The following is a 16,054-nucleotide window of genomic DNA, read 5'->3' on the forward strand; positions in this document are numbered from 1 at the left end:
CATTAATTTATTTAAGAAAAAAGTGCAGATTTTGTATCGCCTTAGGCCATGTGCACACGTTAAGTATTTTTCGCGTTTTTTTCGCGTTTTTTCGCTATAAAAACGTGATAAAAACGCGAAAAAAACGCTTACATATGCCTCCCATTATTTTAAGTGTATTCCGCATTTTTTGTGCAAATGTAGCCTTTTTTTCCGCAAAAAAATCGCATCGCGGAAAAAAAAGCAACATGTTCATTAAAATGCGGAATTGCAGGGGATTCCGCACACCTAGGGGTCCATTGATCTGCTTACTTCCCGCACGGGGCTGTGCCCACCATGCGGGAAGTAAGCAGATTATGTGCGGTTGGTACCCAGGGTGGAGGAGAGGAGACTCTCCTCCACGCACTGGGCACCATATAAGTGGTCAAAAAATAAGAATTAAAATAAAAAATAGCGATATACTCACCCTCGATGTCTTCCCGCCTCCACTGCACGCTGTCGCTTCGGTTCCTGTAGCTGATGTGCGGCGAAGGACCTTGCCGATGACGTCACTGTCCTGTGATTGGTCGTGAGCGGTCATGTGACCGCTCACGTGACCGTGACGTCACGCTAGGTCCTGTGCGCACAGACCAGCTATAGGAAGACGAACGGACGCCGCTGATGAGATGTCTGGGTGAGTATAAGCATTTTTTTATTTTTTTTATTATTTTTAAACATTCTATCTTTTACTATAGATGCTGCATAAGCTGCATCTATAGTAAAAAGTTGGTCACACTTGTCAAACAGTATGTTTGACAAGTGTGACCAACTTGTCAGTCAGTTTTCCAAGCGATGCTACAGATCGCTTGGAAAACTTTAGCATTCTGCAAGCTAATTACGCTTGCAGAATGCTAAAAAAACGCGAAAAAAACGAAAAAAAAACGCAAAAAAAAAATGCGGATTTCTTGCAGAAAATTTCCGGTTTTCTTCAGGAAATTTCTGCAAGAAATCCGCAACGTGTGCACATACCCTTATCCTTAACGACCGGCTCTATAAAACTGTCCCACTATTTAACCCCTTCAGTGAACACCGTAAAAAAAAAAATAAAATCAAGGCAAAAAACTATGCTTAATCATCATACCGCTGAACAAAAAGTGCAGCTGAAAATGTAATCTGGTCCAGCAAAAACCAAGCTGGCATAAAGATCCGTCAGCAGAAAAATAAAAAAGTTACAGCTCTCAAAATAAAGCAATGCAAAAAGAACTATTTTTGCTATAAAATAGTTTTTAATGCATAAAAGCACCAAAACATAAAAAATATATAAACAGGGTATTACTGTAATATATATTTAAAAAAAAAAAAAAAAACACAATTCCTGAATTGCTGTTTTTTTTATTCTGCCTCCCAAAAATCAGAATAGAAAGCGATCAAAAAATGTCATGTGCCCGAAAATAGTGCCAGTAAAAACATAAACTCATCCTGCAAAAGAGAAGCTGTCACATTGCTCTGTCAAGAGTAAAGTAGTGTAATCACTTATACCACATAAAAATATATTAAATCAATTCTTCAACCTGCTGTTGATTTTTTCATTCTGCCTCCCAAAGATTGCATTAAGGCTCGGCTCACATTTACCCTGCACTCTGCACTGAGCACTTACACCAAGGTTTCTGTGTAAATCTCTGAAATACATGATTCAGATGGAATTCCCAGTGGAATATTCCCTATAATGACTCAGATGGAGGCACTATGAATGCCATTTGACCTGTGATCCGGCGTTGTTCGTCTTTTTAGGCATACATAAAAGCGCGGTGGACCACAGTTTTATGCACTTCTGAAAAGAAGGACAATGCTGAACAGAGGCCAGATGGAGTCCAGAGAAACTCTGCTGCTTTTTTCTAGAAAACAGCCAAGGAGTCAAAATTGTCACTACACCTGTAGATAAATTACTAAAGGGGTATAATTTCCTAAATGGGGTCACTTGATGGGGAATTCTGCTTTTCTAGCACTTATGGCCTCTGTATATGGAGTCTTCAAACTATTCTATGGAAATCTATGCTCCGTCCCTCCCGAGTCTCTCCATGTGGCTGAGCAGTAATGTACAGCCATAGATAGGGTATTTCTACCTTCAGCAGAAATTGTCATAATAGGCCCCTCAAAGTCACTTGAAATGTGACGTGGTCCCTAAAAAATTTTTTTGTAAATTTTGTTTCAAAAATTGTGCTGATGTAAAGTAGACATGTGGGAAATGTCATTTATTAACTATTCTGTGTGACATGACTCCATGATTTAAGGGCATAAAAAATAAAAGTTTGAAAATTGCCAAGTTTCTGATATTTTTCACAAATAAACATAACTCATACAGCATCAAATACATTTTACCACTATCATGAAGTACAATATCTCAAAGGTACGGACTGGGGATGAAATTCATCCCTAACATTTGAAATCACATAGGCCCATTACATAGGCATATTACCCTGGACAGAATAAAGCAAGATTTACTACAAGACCAATATTTCTAATGATGCCGGTGGCCTGGTGGGGTAAGTGACTGACTCAGCGACTTCGTGCTCCGTCACAACTCTTAACAGTATGGGTGTATTGAGAACACCGATTCTGTTAACAACGTTGCATACAAGGCAGCCCATGACCAGACAGGCCCTTCTGGCATTTGCCAGAATTGCCAGATGGCCAGTCCGGCCCTGGTCACAAAATAACAGACTCTGAATCAGTGGGATCCGTTGAAACGTTCCAAAGTTATTACCTCACTAGATGGTGGCCCGATTGTAACGCATCGGGTATTCTAGAATATGTATGTATGTATACAACTAAACAACAAAGTATGATAAATAGGCCAGTATGCATAAGAAAGTAGAATAAACTTTATTAGAATATAGTACATACAACAAAAACGGGTCGAAAGGTGGATGCAACCACAGTGCATATAAACAATTGAACAAAACGGGACATGGGGACCCTGGCTAGTAAAATGGATTTTTTTATCCATGCTCCTACTATCTACTATCTTTAATATGTTATCTGGATTTTACTAGCCAGGGTCCCCATGTCCCGTTTTATTCAATTGTTTATATACACTGTGGTTTCATCCACCTTTCGACCCTTTTTTGTCGTATGTACTATATTCTAATAAAGTTTTTTCTACTTTCTTATGCATACTGGCCTATTTATCATCCTTTGTTCTGTAGTTGTATGCTCTATGTGAAATAGATGATCGGCCATTAAATTTGTCCATTACCTGTGACATTATGACTAAATGTATTTCTAATGATATGACTTGATATTTAAAATGTCACAAAATTTTTTGTTGGGCTTCGCTTATGTATGTATGTATGTACGTCGCGCTTAGCACAGCCACATAATATATAGAACAGCCACGTAGTATATAACACAGCCACGTAGTATATAACACAGCCACATAGTATATAACACGGGTCCCCAACTCCAGTCCTCAAGGCCCACCAACAGGTCATGTTTTCAGGATTTCCTTAGTCTTGCCCAGATGATAATTGCATCACCTGTGCAATACAAAGGAAATCCTGAAAACATGATCTGTTGGTGGGCCTTGAGGACTGGAGTTGGGGACCCGTGGTATATAACACAGACAGCCACGTAGTATATAACACAGCCACGTAGTATATAGCACAGCCACGTAGTATACAGCAGTGTGGGCACCATATCTCTGATAAAAAATAAATAAATAAATAAAAAATAGTTATATACTCACCCTCCGGTGTCCACCGAAGCTGTCCGATGCGCGTGATGCTGCCGCCAGCTTCCGTTCCCAGAGATGCATTGCGAAATTACCCAGATGACTTAGCAGTCTCGCTAAGTCATCTGGGTAATTTTGCAATGCATTACTGGAAACGGAAGCTGGCAGCAGCATCACGCGCATCGGTGGACGGCGGAAGGTGAGAATAGCACCATTTTTTATAAATTATTTTTAACATTATATCTTTTTACTATTGATGCTGCATAGGCAGCATCAATAGTAAAAAGTTGGTCCGGGATGGGGCGACACACTGGCACTGACTGGAGGGGAGTAGGGAGGGGGCACTGACTGGATTTCCGTTACAGATAAACAGAAAGACAGACAGACAGAAAAACAGACGAAAGTACCCCTTAGACGATTATATAAATAGATAATCACAATTGAAAAAAATGACCTGGTCAGGAAGGTGAAAACTGGCTTTTGGGTGAAGGGGTTAAAAGAGGAAAATAAACAATTGAGATAGAAAATTTACATTTTTCATTTACTTACATAAAAATTCTGATGACTAACACTTGTCCAATAATTCTGCACACATAGACTCCCAAGACAGACAAAACCTCACTTTTACTTTCTTTAATATTCCGTCTGGATTGACCAACATCACTGTAGTTGTTCAATATTATAAACTTCATGAAAAATACAAGTTGCCTAATAATTCTGCACACAGTGAATATTTATTTTTTAATACTGAATTGTAAGGTTCTAGTGTGAGGATGTACTGTACTACTTCATACAGAGTTCCAGAAGAACCTCTACCTTTGTGCACTGACTAATATTTACTTTACTACGGTATGCAGAATATACAATATTCATACCTTGCTTGTGGAACATCTATGTTGGATGAGACAACCTTCCTTTTCTGCTCCAAAAGGCAGATGGATCTTGTGCATTCTTGTTTCAGTTCCTGTTTGGCGTCCGCTGCTCTACTCGTGTTCCTCAAGACTATGGGTGAAGAAGAGTTTTTCCATTCGGTAGAGGGGTCCCTGAACTCCGATGTCATGTGACCAGTGTGTCTCATGTCAGCCTGCTGCTCTTTACATTGCCAGTGCGATTTTACATGTGTTCTCTGTTGAAATATTAACACAAAAACAGTTAGCAGCCATTTAAACACAAGACATAAGTGATCTTTAAGACGTTTGTATTTAGAGGGAATGTGTCATTAGGAAATGAGCTTTTGTTGAAATTAGGTTTTCATGTTAAAGAAGCCCTCCTCCTCCTCCCATCAGTTTTTATCCTCTTAATATATTGCAATGAGTTACTAATTTTGCCTTTCTACCCAACTAATCTTTCTCTTTTTCCATTAGGCCTATGACAGGACGTGATTAAAAACTGATAAGCTGAATCCTTCTAAGCTCGATGTAGAAACAGGAGGTCAATTTTCCCTGCATAGAAAAGAGAAGAATTAGCTGGGTATGAGGACAAAATGAGCAATTGTAAGGACACAGTGCTATATAATATGTTGGAAAAAACGTTGATAGGAGTGATTCTTTAAATGTATGTTTTTTTACATATCAGTTTCTATTAAAAAAGTGAAAAATTTTTACACTTGCAATTGTGCCTAATAATGGACTTATACTTCCTGTTTTATGAAGAAGACTTTTTAGCAGTCCCATTATCATCACAGACAGAATTACCTCAGAAGATAACACCTGTATATTCAATAGATAATAGAATTCACAGTAAGTGATGGTCAAGACTCACCCTCTCCCCTTTCCTTCACAATAACTTTTGCCCATATTAGAGCATGCTCAGATATTCTTCTATACAAATGTAAAGGGTCTAAGTCCGTGTATTCCTGCTAATATTCATGTGAAGAAGAGTTTAGGAATCCAATCTTACGCCTAGGGCCCGATTCATCATTTGTGGGTATTTCTAACTCCGTTTTCTTTTTGTCTTTGGATATTTGCAGACTTTTTTTTCGCGCCAAATTCTTTCAAATAGCACATTAACTTTCCACTCTTTACTTTTGCCTTTAACCCTTATAGTAAAATGTGCATGTTCGTTAAAATGTTGCATGCAAATTAAATATTTGCAGTTTTTTAAAAAAAAATACAAATTAAAATCACTCCAGAGGAGAGACTGAAGTACATTTACTAAAAAAAAGTAGCAATTGATAAATTGTCTGAAAACATCTAGAAAACAAAATACACACCCACAATGGCGAACATAGTTAAAGTCACTCGATTGCGTTGAGGTAAGTATGGGAAGCGGTTTAACTAAAATGTCCAGGCTGTTTTATTAAAACTCCATAAACCATGCCACAAGCAAAGGAAATAAGCGGCCTTTCAGTGCAGGCATAACAAAATAAACAGTTCAAGTAACGGCGCTTTAGTGATAGTCCAATACACTTGGAGTGGATAGCACACAGTATACAAACTTGATCTGGGGACAAACAACAGGAGGCTTATGTGCACTTATGATACAGCTGGACTTCCATATATCCACCATACCATGCATCGCCGTGTGGATATGTGAGCAGCCAGTTCCACCAATCTCTGTGACTGCTCGTAAACCCGGCCCTTTGCCGAAACAGCTAACCTTGCTATGATGGGCGGGGGGCCCACTGCTGGCACAGAGCCCCTGCCTGCTTAGGGGCTCTATAGCGGCAGAGCAGGGAGATCGATTCTCCCTGCTCTGCCGCAGAATGTAACTGTATCGGCGCACGCGGCGGAGGAATATTCTGATTGCAACCACCTTTGAACCAGGCGTAGGAAGTTGAACATTTGAGACCGGGGAGGTTAGTCACTGTGATAGGCCCAGTGTTGCACCCACTGACAGTCAAAATCACTCGTAAGCAAACCAAGATCTCCGTTTTCAACTTGGCATACTCTTTTGCGTCCTGCAAGGCCAGGTCATAGTAGACTTTCTGTGGCTCCCCCATTAGATGTAGTGCCAGACCCTCTGCCCTCTCCTCCAGAGGCAATTTCTCATGTTCTTACACCCTCTTGAAAACCGTCAAGGACACCTCAATGCATCACCTGGGGTCATCTTTTGCAAGGCTCTCCTTACCGTCTTCCTCACGTGTGAATGATCACCTTGACTTGGGTTTGGGGAGGTTGCCCAGCCACAGATCACCTCAGCAAGGAGTTCTATCTGTTGCCTATAGTGCCAGTGCTCCATGTGTTGCTGCTGTTGCCACTGCTACTGCTGCTATAGCTATTGCTTCTGGAGATTAGCATGCAACAGTTGCGTCATTAGCACCTCCACGTTGTCAGCTTTCCCTTCTGCAGTTGCTTTTACCTAAGGCTCCTTTCACACATCAGTTTTTTGCCGTCAGGCTCAATCCACGAATTTTGAAAAAAAACGGATCTGGCGAATGATGCCGCCGAATCCGTTTTTTTCTCATAGACTTGTGTTAGCGACGGACTGCGACAGATGGCCTCACGTTTCATCCATCGTTTGCCGGATCCGTTGAAAATTGTTGATCCGGCAGCGGGAAAGAATGGACAAAGTAACGTTTTTTGTCTGCAGCGAAAAACCGGACAGCGCCGTATCCAGCGCCGTCCGGCGTTTGCTAGAATGCAAGCCTATGGGCGCCGGATTCATCACATCCGGCACCTGATTCCGTTTTTTTAACTGCACATGCTCAGATACAATTGGCCAGCCCCCAATTAGGAAAGGTGTATATAAAGCCTGCCATGTAGGGCTTCATTCATCCATATACCAGCCTGCAAGCAAGACAGAGAGCTAAAACCTGCTGCCAGCCAGAGCAAAATCCTGCCTCAGGCCAGCAGCCAGCCACAGCCTACCAGACCAGCAGCCAGCCAGAGCAAAAACCTGCCCCAGGCCAGCCACAGCCTACCAGACCAGCCAGAGCAAAAACCTTCCCCAGGCCAGCAGCCAGCCACAGCCTACCAGGCCAGCAGCAAGCCACAGCCTACCAGGCCAGCAGTCAGACACAGCCTACCAGACCAGCAGCCAGCCACAGCCTACCAGACCAGCAGCAAGCCACAGCCTACCAGGCCAGCAGCCAGCCACAGCCTATCAGACCAGCAGCCAGCCACAGCCTACCAGGCCAGCAGCCAGCCACAGCCTACCAGGCCAGCAGCCGCCAGTCACAGCCTACCAGACCAGCAGCCAGCCACAGCCTACCAGGCCAGCAGCCAGCCACAGCCTACCAGGCCAGCAGTCAGACACAGCCTACCAGTCCAGCAGCCAGCCACAGCCTACCAGGCCAGCAGTCAGCCAAAGCCTACCAGGCCAGCAGCCAGCCACAGCCTACCAGGCCAGCAGCCAGCCACAACCAACCAGGCCAGCAGCCAGCCACAGTCTAGCAGGCCAGCAGCCAGCCACAGCCTACCAGACCAGCAGCCAGCCAACCAATGTCTTCTTCTGGAAGTCCTCCCCCGCGTCGTCAGTGCTGTGAGGTATTTTTTTTTCTTTTTATAATAATAATAAACTTTATTTTTTATATAGCGCTAACATATTCCGCAGCGCTTTACAGTTTGCACACATTATCGTCACTGTCCCTGTTGGGGCTCACAATCTAAATTCTCTATCAGTATGTCTTTGGAATGTGGGAGGAAACCGGAGTACCCGGAGGAAACCCACGCAAACATGGAGAGAACATACAAACTCTTTGCAGATGTTGTCCTTCGTGGGGCTTGAACCCAGGACTCCAGCGCTATATATATATATATATATATATATATATATATATACACACATGTATTTCTTGTTTAACAGGAAGCTGCAGCATCAGAGGTGCTTCCAAAAGGAGACGGATGGGGTGAAGAAATACCCGGAGCGGGCTCTCATTTGGTAAGTTTCTTACATGCATCGCAGAATCACATCATCACAGTACACACAGCACATAAAAACAGATCATTACAGACATCACAGTACACACAACACATAACCCTTCATCCAAACACATGTTTTTTTTGTGTGGTTTTTTTTAGTCTTCCGATTCTGGTGCTCGATCTAGAGATCCTCAAAGCGCCTCCCAGGGTTGTCAGCATGAGCATTGAGGCGGTAGGCAGAGAGTAAGTAAGTACCTTTTTTATATTTTTTGGTTTTTGTATTTTTCCACTTCATGTGGATGATTTGAGTGTAATGGATTTGTTTTTTGTCTTTTTTAACAGGCTTCACAGCGTGCTCCGGACTCTGACGGTGAGGCAGCCGGTCTAGATATTGACCTCCTCAGCGATCTAATCCGAGAGCGGGAGCCGCTGTGGAATATGGGGGACCGCCGCCACGCTGATCTTGGTGTAACCCGTCGGCTCTGTGAGGATGTATGCCACGAAGTAGTGGACCATTGAGAGGACCTTGAGTTTCGGGCCCAGAATCAAGCTCGTAAATATTCATAGTTCAGTTATGTTACTGGATGTAATCTGTTGTATACTAACCAATTTGTGCTTTCACTTTACAGGGGAAAGAGTTACCAAGTGGTGGAGGTCACTCAGGGATTGCTTCAAGAAGGATTTCAACAAGGAGATGCAGGCCCCGAGTGGATTAGGAGGACGCAGGAGCAAACACAAATATGCTAGAGCCCTGTCGTTCCTCCGGTCGACTATGGTTAGCAGAAGGTAAATATTCCACATCCCATTTACTAAGTAAAAATGTTTACATATGCAACCTTTTTTTTGGTTTCAGCCACGGCCAAACAATAACAATACAGTATATTACATTTTTTTTAATTTGTTCCACAGCACCGTCTGCAGCATTCGGGAGCCTGCAGAGTTGAACCCTTCTGAAGAGATCACACAGGAGTCCGCCACCGGGGGCCACTTCGACAGACCCGACCCATCTGCCCCTTCCCAGCCTTCCCTCACATCTGGTCCCTCGGTCCCATCCACCAGCGCTGGAGCATCGTGGCAGACTGCGTTACATGAAGCTGCTGGTGAGAATGTAGCTTTTCCTTTACCCCACCCCTCTGACACTGCTGCCACCTCTAGAACACCTTTGGGTTTTAGGCGGCAGCGCCAGAGGGGTCAGGAAAAGAGCTATGTGCCCGAGTTCTTGCATCTAAATGCATCCTTCCAGAACTCGCTCAATCTGTTGTATGACTGCAGGATTTAACCTCCTCAACAACAGTATTCTTGAGTTGCACACACACGTCTGGATAGGATGCATTCAGATGCAAGTAAATTGCCAAATCACTCATTTTTCTAGGCAGTAGTCGAGCGCATAGACAAGCTATCTCCTGACCAGCAGATGCATGTAATGCAAGCCTGCCAGTTTGCCCTAGCGTGTTAGCTCCCAAGCCCCTCCACCTGCCACCTCCTCCTGCACCTGCCCCCCCTCCACCCACTCTCCCTCCTCCCCTCCTATACAATACCAGCTTCCTGCCCCATACCAGCTTCCTGCCCCCTACCAGCTTCCTGTCCCATACCAGTTCCCAACCACATCATCTGTGCCTCCACTTCCTGCCCAACCTCTACTCCCTGCCCACTACCACCAGTCTCCTTCCACACCCATCATGCCCCAAACACAACCCTCTTCTCCACCCACAACCTCTTCTGCCTCCCAATCCCTCCACTCCACCCCTCAAACCTTCCAAATTCCCATCCCTACACACGGTTTTATGTCCACCTGTTCTCTTTCTTTCTCCACCCCTTCACCTTGTTTTACCTTCTGATCCGTCACCACCACAATCCTCTCTCCACACTCCCAGTGTTGAAGTGGTCCAATCTGACAGCCCCTCCAGTATTATCTCCACCCCACACTATCTAAACTTGTAAATGTTTTATAAAATTTGTAAATAAAAAAATATTTTTTTTGTTTAAAAATTTTTCTTTCATTTAATTATAAGGTTAAATACTTTGGGTAAAACAAGGTACAATAGTTTGGGTAAAACCCAACCAGGTACAATACCTTGGGTAAAACAGGTACAATACTTTGGGTAAAATCCAACCAGGTACAATACTTTGGGTAAAACAGAACCAGGTACAATACTTTGGGTAAAACAAGTACAATACTTTGGGTAAAACACAACCAGGCACAATACTCTGGGTAAAACAGGTACAATACTTTGGGTAACAAGGTCCAAGACAAACTATCTCATCCTGCCAGTGTACTCTTCCTTGAGGTGAAATAAAGTATTCTGCAAATTTGTCACTCATTCCGGAAACTGACACAGAACTTCTAAAAGTAATATTATGATAATCATTCAAGGTAATTTCTTCGAAGTGGTCATCAATGGCAATCTGTTCCTTGCATAATACGAAGTGGTGCAGGACCACACAAGCTTTCACCACCTCGTCCAGTGTCAGTCTTCAGGTTTATAGCGGTCAACAGAACTCGCCATTTGGATGTTAGAATCCCAAAAGCGCACTCCACCATTCTTCGTGCTCGTGTAAGGCGGTAATTAAAAACTCTTTTAGTTGGCGTCAATCCACTACTTGAGTATGGCTTCAGCAGGTGTTCCAAGAGTTGGAACACTTCATCTCCAACACAGACAAATGGCATTGGTGGCCCAGAGGTTTCAAGAAGAGGTCTTGGTGGTGGAAATTGGAAGGTGTTTCCATATAAATGATGCCCCATTGCAGACACTTTAAAAACTTGTGAATCGCTGAAGCGACTTTATGAGTAAGATTCAGGAGGGTCGAAACGTCAAAAATAATTTGGTCGCTCACTGTAATTATCTATTTCAGCTCCCCTACTGATGTTATGTGAATAAAACCCTACAATTCTTGCATACAACTATCTATATACTGTGCGGTGTATCTATATATTTCATTGTTGGGGACTTTTACAGTCCATTACACCAGCACCTCACTCTTATCAGGCTGAGTGCACACTATTATTTTTTATCTATCAAATCACTGACAGACTGAAAAGAGGGGATGGTGTTCTTGGGGTGATGAGCTGTGTTGGCTTGGGGCCAGACATAGCGTTTACCATGGTGGCCAAAAAGTTAAATTTTGGTCTCATCTCACGTTCTTTCACACGTTTGGGAAGTCTCCCACATCTCTTGGCAAACTCAAAACGAGCCTTACAATTTTTGTGTGAAGGCTTTTTTTTGCCCACTGTTCCATAAAGGCCACCTCTATGCATGTTACATCTCCAAAAAGCTTGTCGGCAGAGGGGAGCATGAAGTGCTCTAAAATATTCTGGTAGACGGATGCGCTGACTTTGGTCTTGATAAAACATAGTGGACCTACGCCTGCAGATGACATAGCTCCCCAAACCATCACTGATTGTGGAAACTTCACACTAGACCTCAAGCAGCTTGGATTGTGTGCCTCTACACTCTTCCAAAGTTCCAAAAGTTAAGGTGCTCTTTAAATGTTTAGTAAAGCTCCTGCCTGGGACCAAGGACCAAGCAGTACTGTGGCTCATGTGTGGTCCGCAGTCTGATTATGGCTGGTAATAACTTCAAGCATCTGCTTACCATTAAAGGGAACCTGTCACCCCCCTCAGGCCTTTGTAACTAAAAGAGCCACCTTGTGCAGCACTAATGCTGCATTCTGACAAGGTGGCTCTTTTAGTTCTTGTTCCTGCCACTGCTGAAAGAATTGTTTATCAAATTTGTCCCTCATACTTTGAAATCGTCTGGGGGCAGGTCTTTCCCCCCTAACACAGACGCACCACAGCTGTCACTTAGGGCCTCTGCGTGCCAGGCACCGCCTCCTCTTCCTTCATTAGCATCCCCGGCGCCTGCGCTGTAAGTTTTTTTTCAGGCATGCGCAGTTGCGCTGCCCTTCGAACTAGTATGCGGGTTTTAAACAGAAGCAGACCATATAATGGACTGGTTAGTTATTTTAGCCACTTCATGTCTTAGGAAACCTGAAATGGTTAAGAAACCTCAAAGAACATATGAACAGCGAGTCATCTTACAGTGTACAGGTGATTCTCACAAAATTAGAATATCATCAAAAAGTTAATTTATTTCAGTTCTTCAATAAAAAAAAGTTAACCTCATATATTATATAGAGTCATTACAGACAGAGTGATCTATTTCAAGTGTTTATTTCTGTTAATGTTGATGATTATGGCTTACAGCCAATGAAAACCCAAAAGTCATTATCTCAGTAAATTAGAATAATTTACAAAAAACACCTTCAAAGGCTTCCTAAGCATTTAAAAAGGTCCCTTAAGGTACCTTCACACTAAGCGACTTTACAACGATATCGCTAGCGATCCGAGACGTTGCAGCGTCCTGGCTAGCGATATCGTTGTGTTTGACACGCAGCAGCGATCAGGATCCCGCTGTGAGATCGCTGGTCGTTGCTGAAAGTCCAGAACTTTATTTCGTCGCTGGATCTCCCGCTGACATCGCTGAATCGGTGTGTGTGACACCGATCCAGCGGTCTTCACTGGTAACCAGGGTAAACATCGGGTTACTAAGCGCAGGGCCGCGCTTAGTAACCCGATGTTTACCCTGGTTACCAGCGTAAATGTAAAAAAAAAACACCACATACTCACATTCCGGTGCCCGGCGTCCGCTTCCCTGCACTCCTCCTGCATCCTGTAAGTGCCGGCCGTAAAGCAGAACGGTGATGTCACCGCTGTGCTCTGTGGGAGATGCCGGAGATGACACAGGATGCAGGAGGAGTGCAGGGAAGCGGACGCCGGGCACCGGAATGTGAGTATGTTTTTTTTTTTTTTTTTACATTTACGCTGGTAACCAGGGTAAACATAGGGTTACTAAGCGCGGCCCTGCGCTTAGTAACCCGATGTTTACCCTGGTTACCAGGGGACTTCGGCATCGTTGGTCGCTGGAGAGCCGTCTGTGCGACAGCTCTCCAGCGACCACACAGCGACTAAACAGCGACGCTGCAGCGATCTGCATCGTTGTCTGTATCGCTGCAGCGTCGCTTAGTGTGAAGGTACCTTTAGTCTGTTTCAGTAGGTTCCACAATCATGGGGAAGACTGCTGACTTGACAGATGTCCACAAGGCAGTCATTGATACTCTCCAAAAGGAGAGTAAATCACAAAAAGACATTGCTAAAGAAGCTGGCTGTTCAGAGAGTGCTGTATCCAAGCATATTAATGGAAAGCTGAGTGTAAGGAAAAAGTGTGGTAGAAAAAGGTGCACAAGCTACGGTATAACCACAGCCTTGAAAGGATTAAGAAAAGGCCATTCAAAAATGTGGGGGAGATTCACAAGGAGTGGACTGCTGCTTGTGTCATTGCTTGAAGAGCCACCACACACAGACGTATCCAGGCCATGGGCTACAAGTGTTGCATTCCTTGTGTCAAGCCACTCATGACCAATAGACAACGCCAGAAGCGTCTTACCTGGGCCAAGGAGAAAAAGAACTGGACTGTTGCTCAGTGCTCCAAGGTGTTGTTCTCAGATGAAAGTAAATTTTGCATTTCACTTGGAAATTGAGGTCCCAGAGTCTGGAGGAAGAGTGGAGAGGCCACAATCCAAGCTGCGTGAGGTCTAGTGTGAAGTTTCCACACTCAGTGATGGTATGGGGAGCCATGTCATCTGCAGGCGTAGGTCTACTGTGTTTTATCAAGACCAAAGTCAGCACAGCCGTCTACCAGGAAATTTTGGAGAACTTCATGCTTCCCTCTACAGCTGCGTTTTTCCTGCCAAGATCCAAGAAGTATCGTTTCTCCTTGCGGAGATCGACATGCTAAGCATGCCGAGATGAGGAGACTTAAAGCCGCAATGCTCCTCTGGGTAATATGCTAATTATGCAAATTGTCTCTGCAGAGCCAAACCAGATCTCCGCTTTGCACTGACAAGGGGCAATACCCCGAAACACAGTGTCTGCAAATTGAGATTCTAGTCTGTTTGGCTATTATCCTAAGTCATGTGACAAGGCTCGTTAAAGGGTGAACATTGACTTGTAGGATTGCTACCTACCTAGGTGGCATTAGAGTTCTAGCTCTCTTCCTCTCTGAAGAGAAAATTTGCATAATTTCCTGCCAAGAGATGCAGAAATTTTACTCAATGTATGCACTACCCAGAAAGTGCCTAGAGCGGCATGAATGCTAAATGTGGCCCTCACTAGTACGGGGTAGCAGAAGAAGCGCCTTTGCGTGTCCCACTGATAATATTCTCTTATTCCGTCTCCATGGACTTCTATAGACTGCTGTAACCTGATACCTGGGTGAGCTGAAAATCCATCTCAAATCTCAGAATTCAATTTTGCAGTTTTTGAAAGAATGTTCAGTGCAGGATATGAAGGGGTAAAAAGTGTCTCATACATAGAAAATAATTTTTCTGTAATTTATAAAAATATATTACAAAGTTCCTAGTATTCTACTGTCCTTTTCGCTTATACAAAGCATGTTGAAATCACAGCGAACGATTTAAAGGGAATCTGCCAGCAAGTATTTGCTATGTTATCTGAAAGTAGGAGCTGAGGCCCTGATAGCAGCAATGTGTCACTTATTAGGCTGTTTGTTTTTTGTTTCAAGCAAATCATTGCTTTATCAGCAGGAGTTTATCACTGAAAGATTAAGTCCAACTTTACATCCACCATGCAGTAGCAGGTATATACAATGTACACAGAAAGCTTCCAATGTGGGCGGGGTTATACAGAGCTCAGCATTCAGAGCACTGCTAGATCAGCAGCAGATAAAACTAAGATTCTATCACAACTGTTGCACCCAGTAAACTAAGTGACACATCACTGGAATCAGGGCCTCTGTCTCTACATCTTGCTGCCGTCAGACTGCATAGCAAAACCTGCTGACAGATTCCTTTTAAAGCTGCTCTAAACTAAAACTTTCATTTTGCGAAACTTGACATTTCTTAGTGAACAACTTGGGTGTGATTTTCTTGAAGTGTGATTTTATGTGTTACAATTATTTAACTTCATTATTTAATTAATATAATTATCTTTGTCAAAATCCTGTTACATAATTGTAAATTTGCTTTTGTGTTGTTTTTACCTACAGCTCTAACACGTAAAAGTGTAAATTGTATGTTGTATAATGTTAAGGAACTAAAGGAAAAAAAATTTCAAGATCAGATTAGGTAAGAAATGTAATTATTATAGATAATTGATTCATTTCTAGGTAAAGAAATAAAACATTAGCTAATTCCTTAAATAAGTCATTGTCCTTAAAGCAACGCCAGTTGAGGTCTATAAAATAAACTTAAAGGGATAGTCCAGAACTGAAGAATTGATAACCTATTCACAGGATAGGTCATCTACACTGCTCCAAAAAATAAAGGGAACACTTAAACAACAGAATCTAACTCCAAGTAAATCAAACTTCTGTGAAAACAAACTGTCCACTTAGGAAGCAACACTGACAATAAATTTCACACGCTGTTGTGCAAATGGAACAGACAACAGATGCAAATTATTGGCAATTATCAAGACACACTCAATAAAGGAGTGGTTCTGCAGGTGGGGACCACAGGACCACAGACCACATCTCAGTACCAATGC

At 43.1% G+C, this 16,054-nt stretch overlaps 1 protein-coding gene and 1 long non-coding RNA gene across 3 annotated transcripts in view; one reads left to right on the forward strand and one right to left on the reverse strand.

Moving 5' to 3' along the window:
- The window catches only part of ZNF704 (zinc finger protein 704), a 282,103-nt gene that overhangs the window by 228,396 nt on the left and 37,653 nt on the right, over positions 1-16,054 (reverse strand). Inside the window, exon 2 of the mRNA XM_077270719.1 lies at positions 4,564-4,814. Coding sequence (XP_077126834.1) covers positions 4,564-4,814 — 251 coding nt within the window. The remainder of the gene's footprint in view (positions 1-4,563; positions 4,815-16,054) is intronic.
- The window catches only part of LOC143782831 (uncharacterized), a 108,097-nt gene that overhangs the window by 89,963 nt on the left and 2,080 nt on the right, over positions 1-16,054 (forward strand). Inside the window, exon 3 of one of the 2 annotated variants that reach the window (XR_013217055.1) lies at positions 5,053-5,289. The exons of the other annotated variant lie outside the window; for it this stretch is intronic. This is a non-coding gene — a long non-coding RNA (uncharacterized LOC143782831). Of the gene's footprint in view, positions 1-5,052; positions 5,290-16,054 lie in introns of those variants that run through there. 2 annotated transcript variants of the gene reach the window in all.

The sequence above is a fragment of the Ranitomeya variabilis genome, chromosome 6 (genome assembly GCF_051348905.1).
Source record: "Ranitomeya variabilis isolate aRanVar5 chromosome 6, aRanVar5.hap1, whole genome shotgun sequence".
Classification (NCBI taxonomy): domain Eukaryota; kingdom Metazoa; phylum Chordata; class Amphibia; order Anura; family Dendrobatidae; genus Ranitomeya; species Ranitomeya variabilis.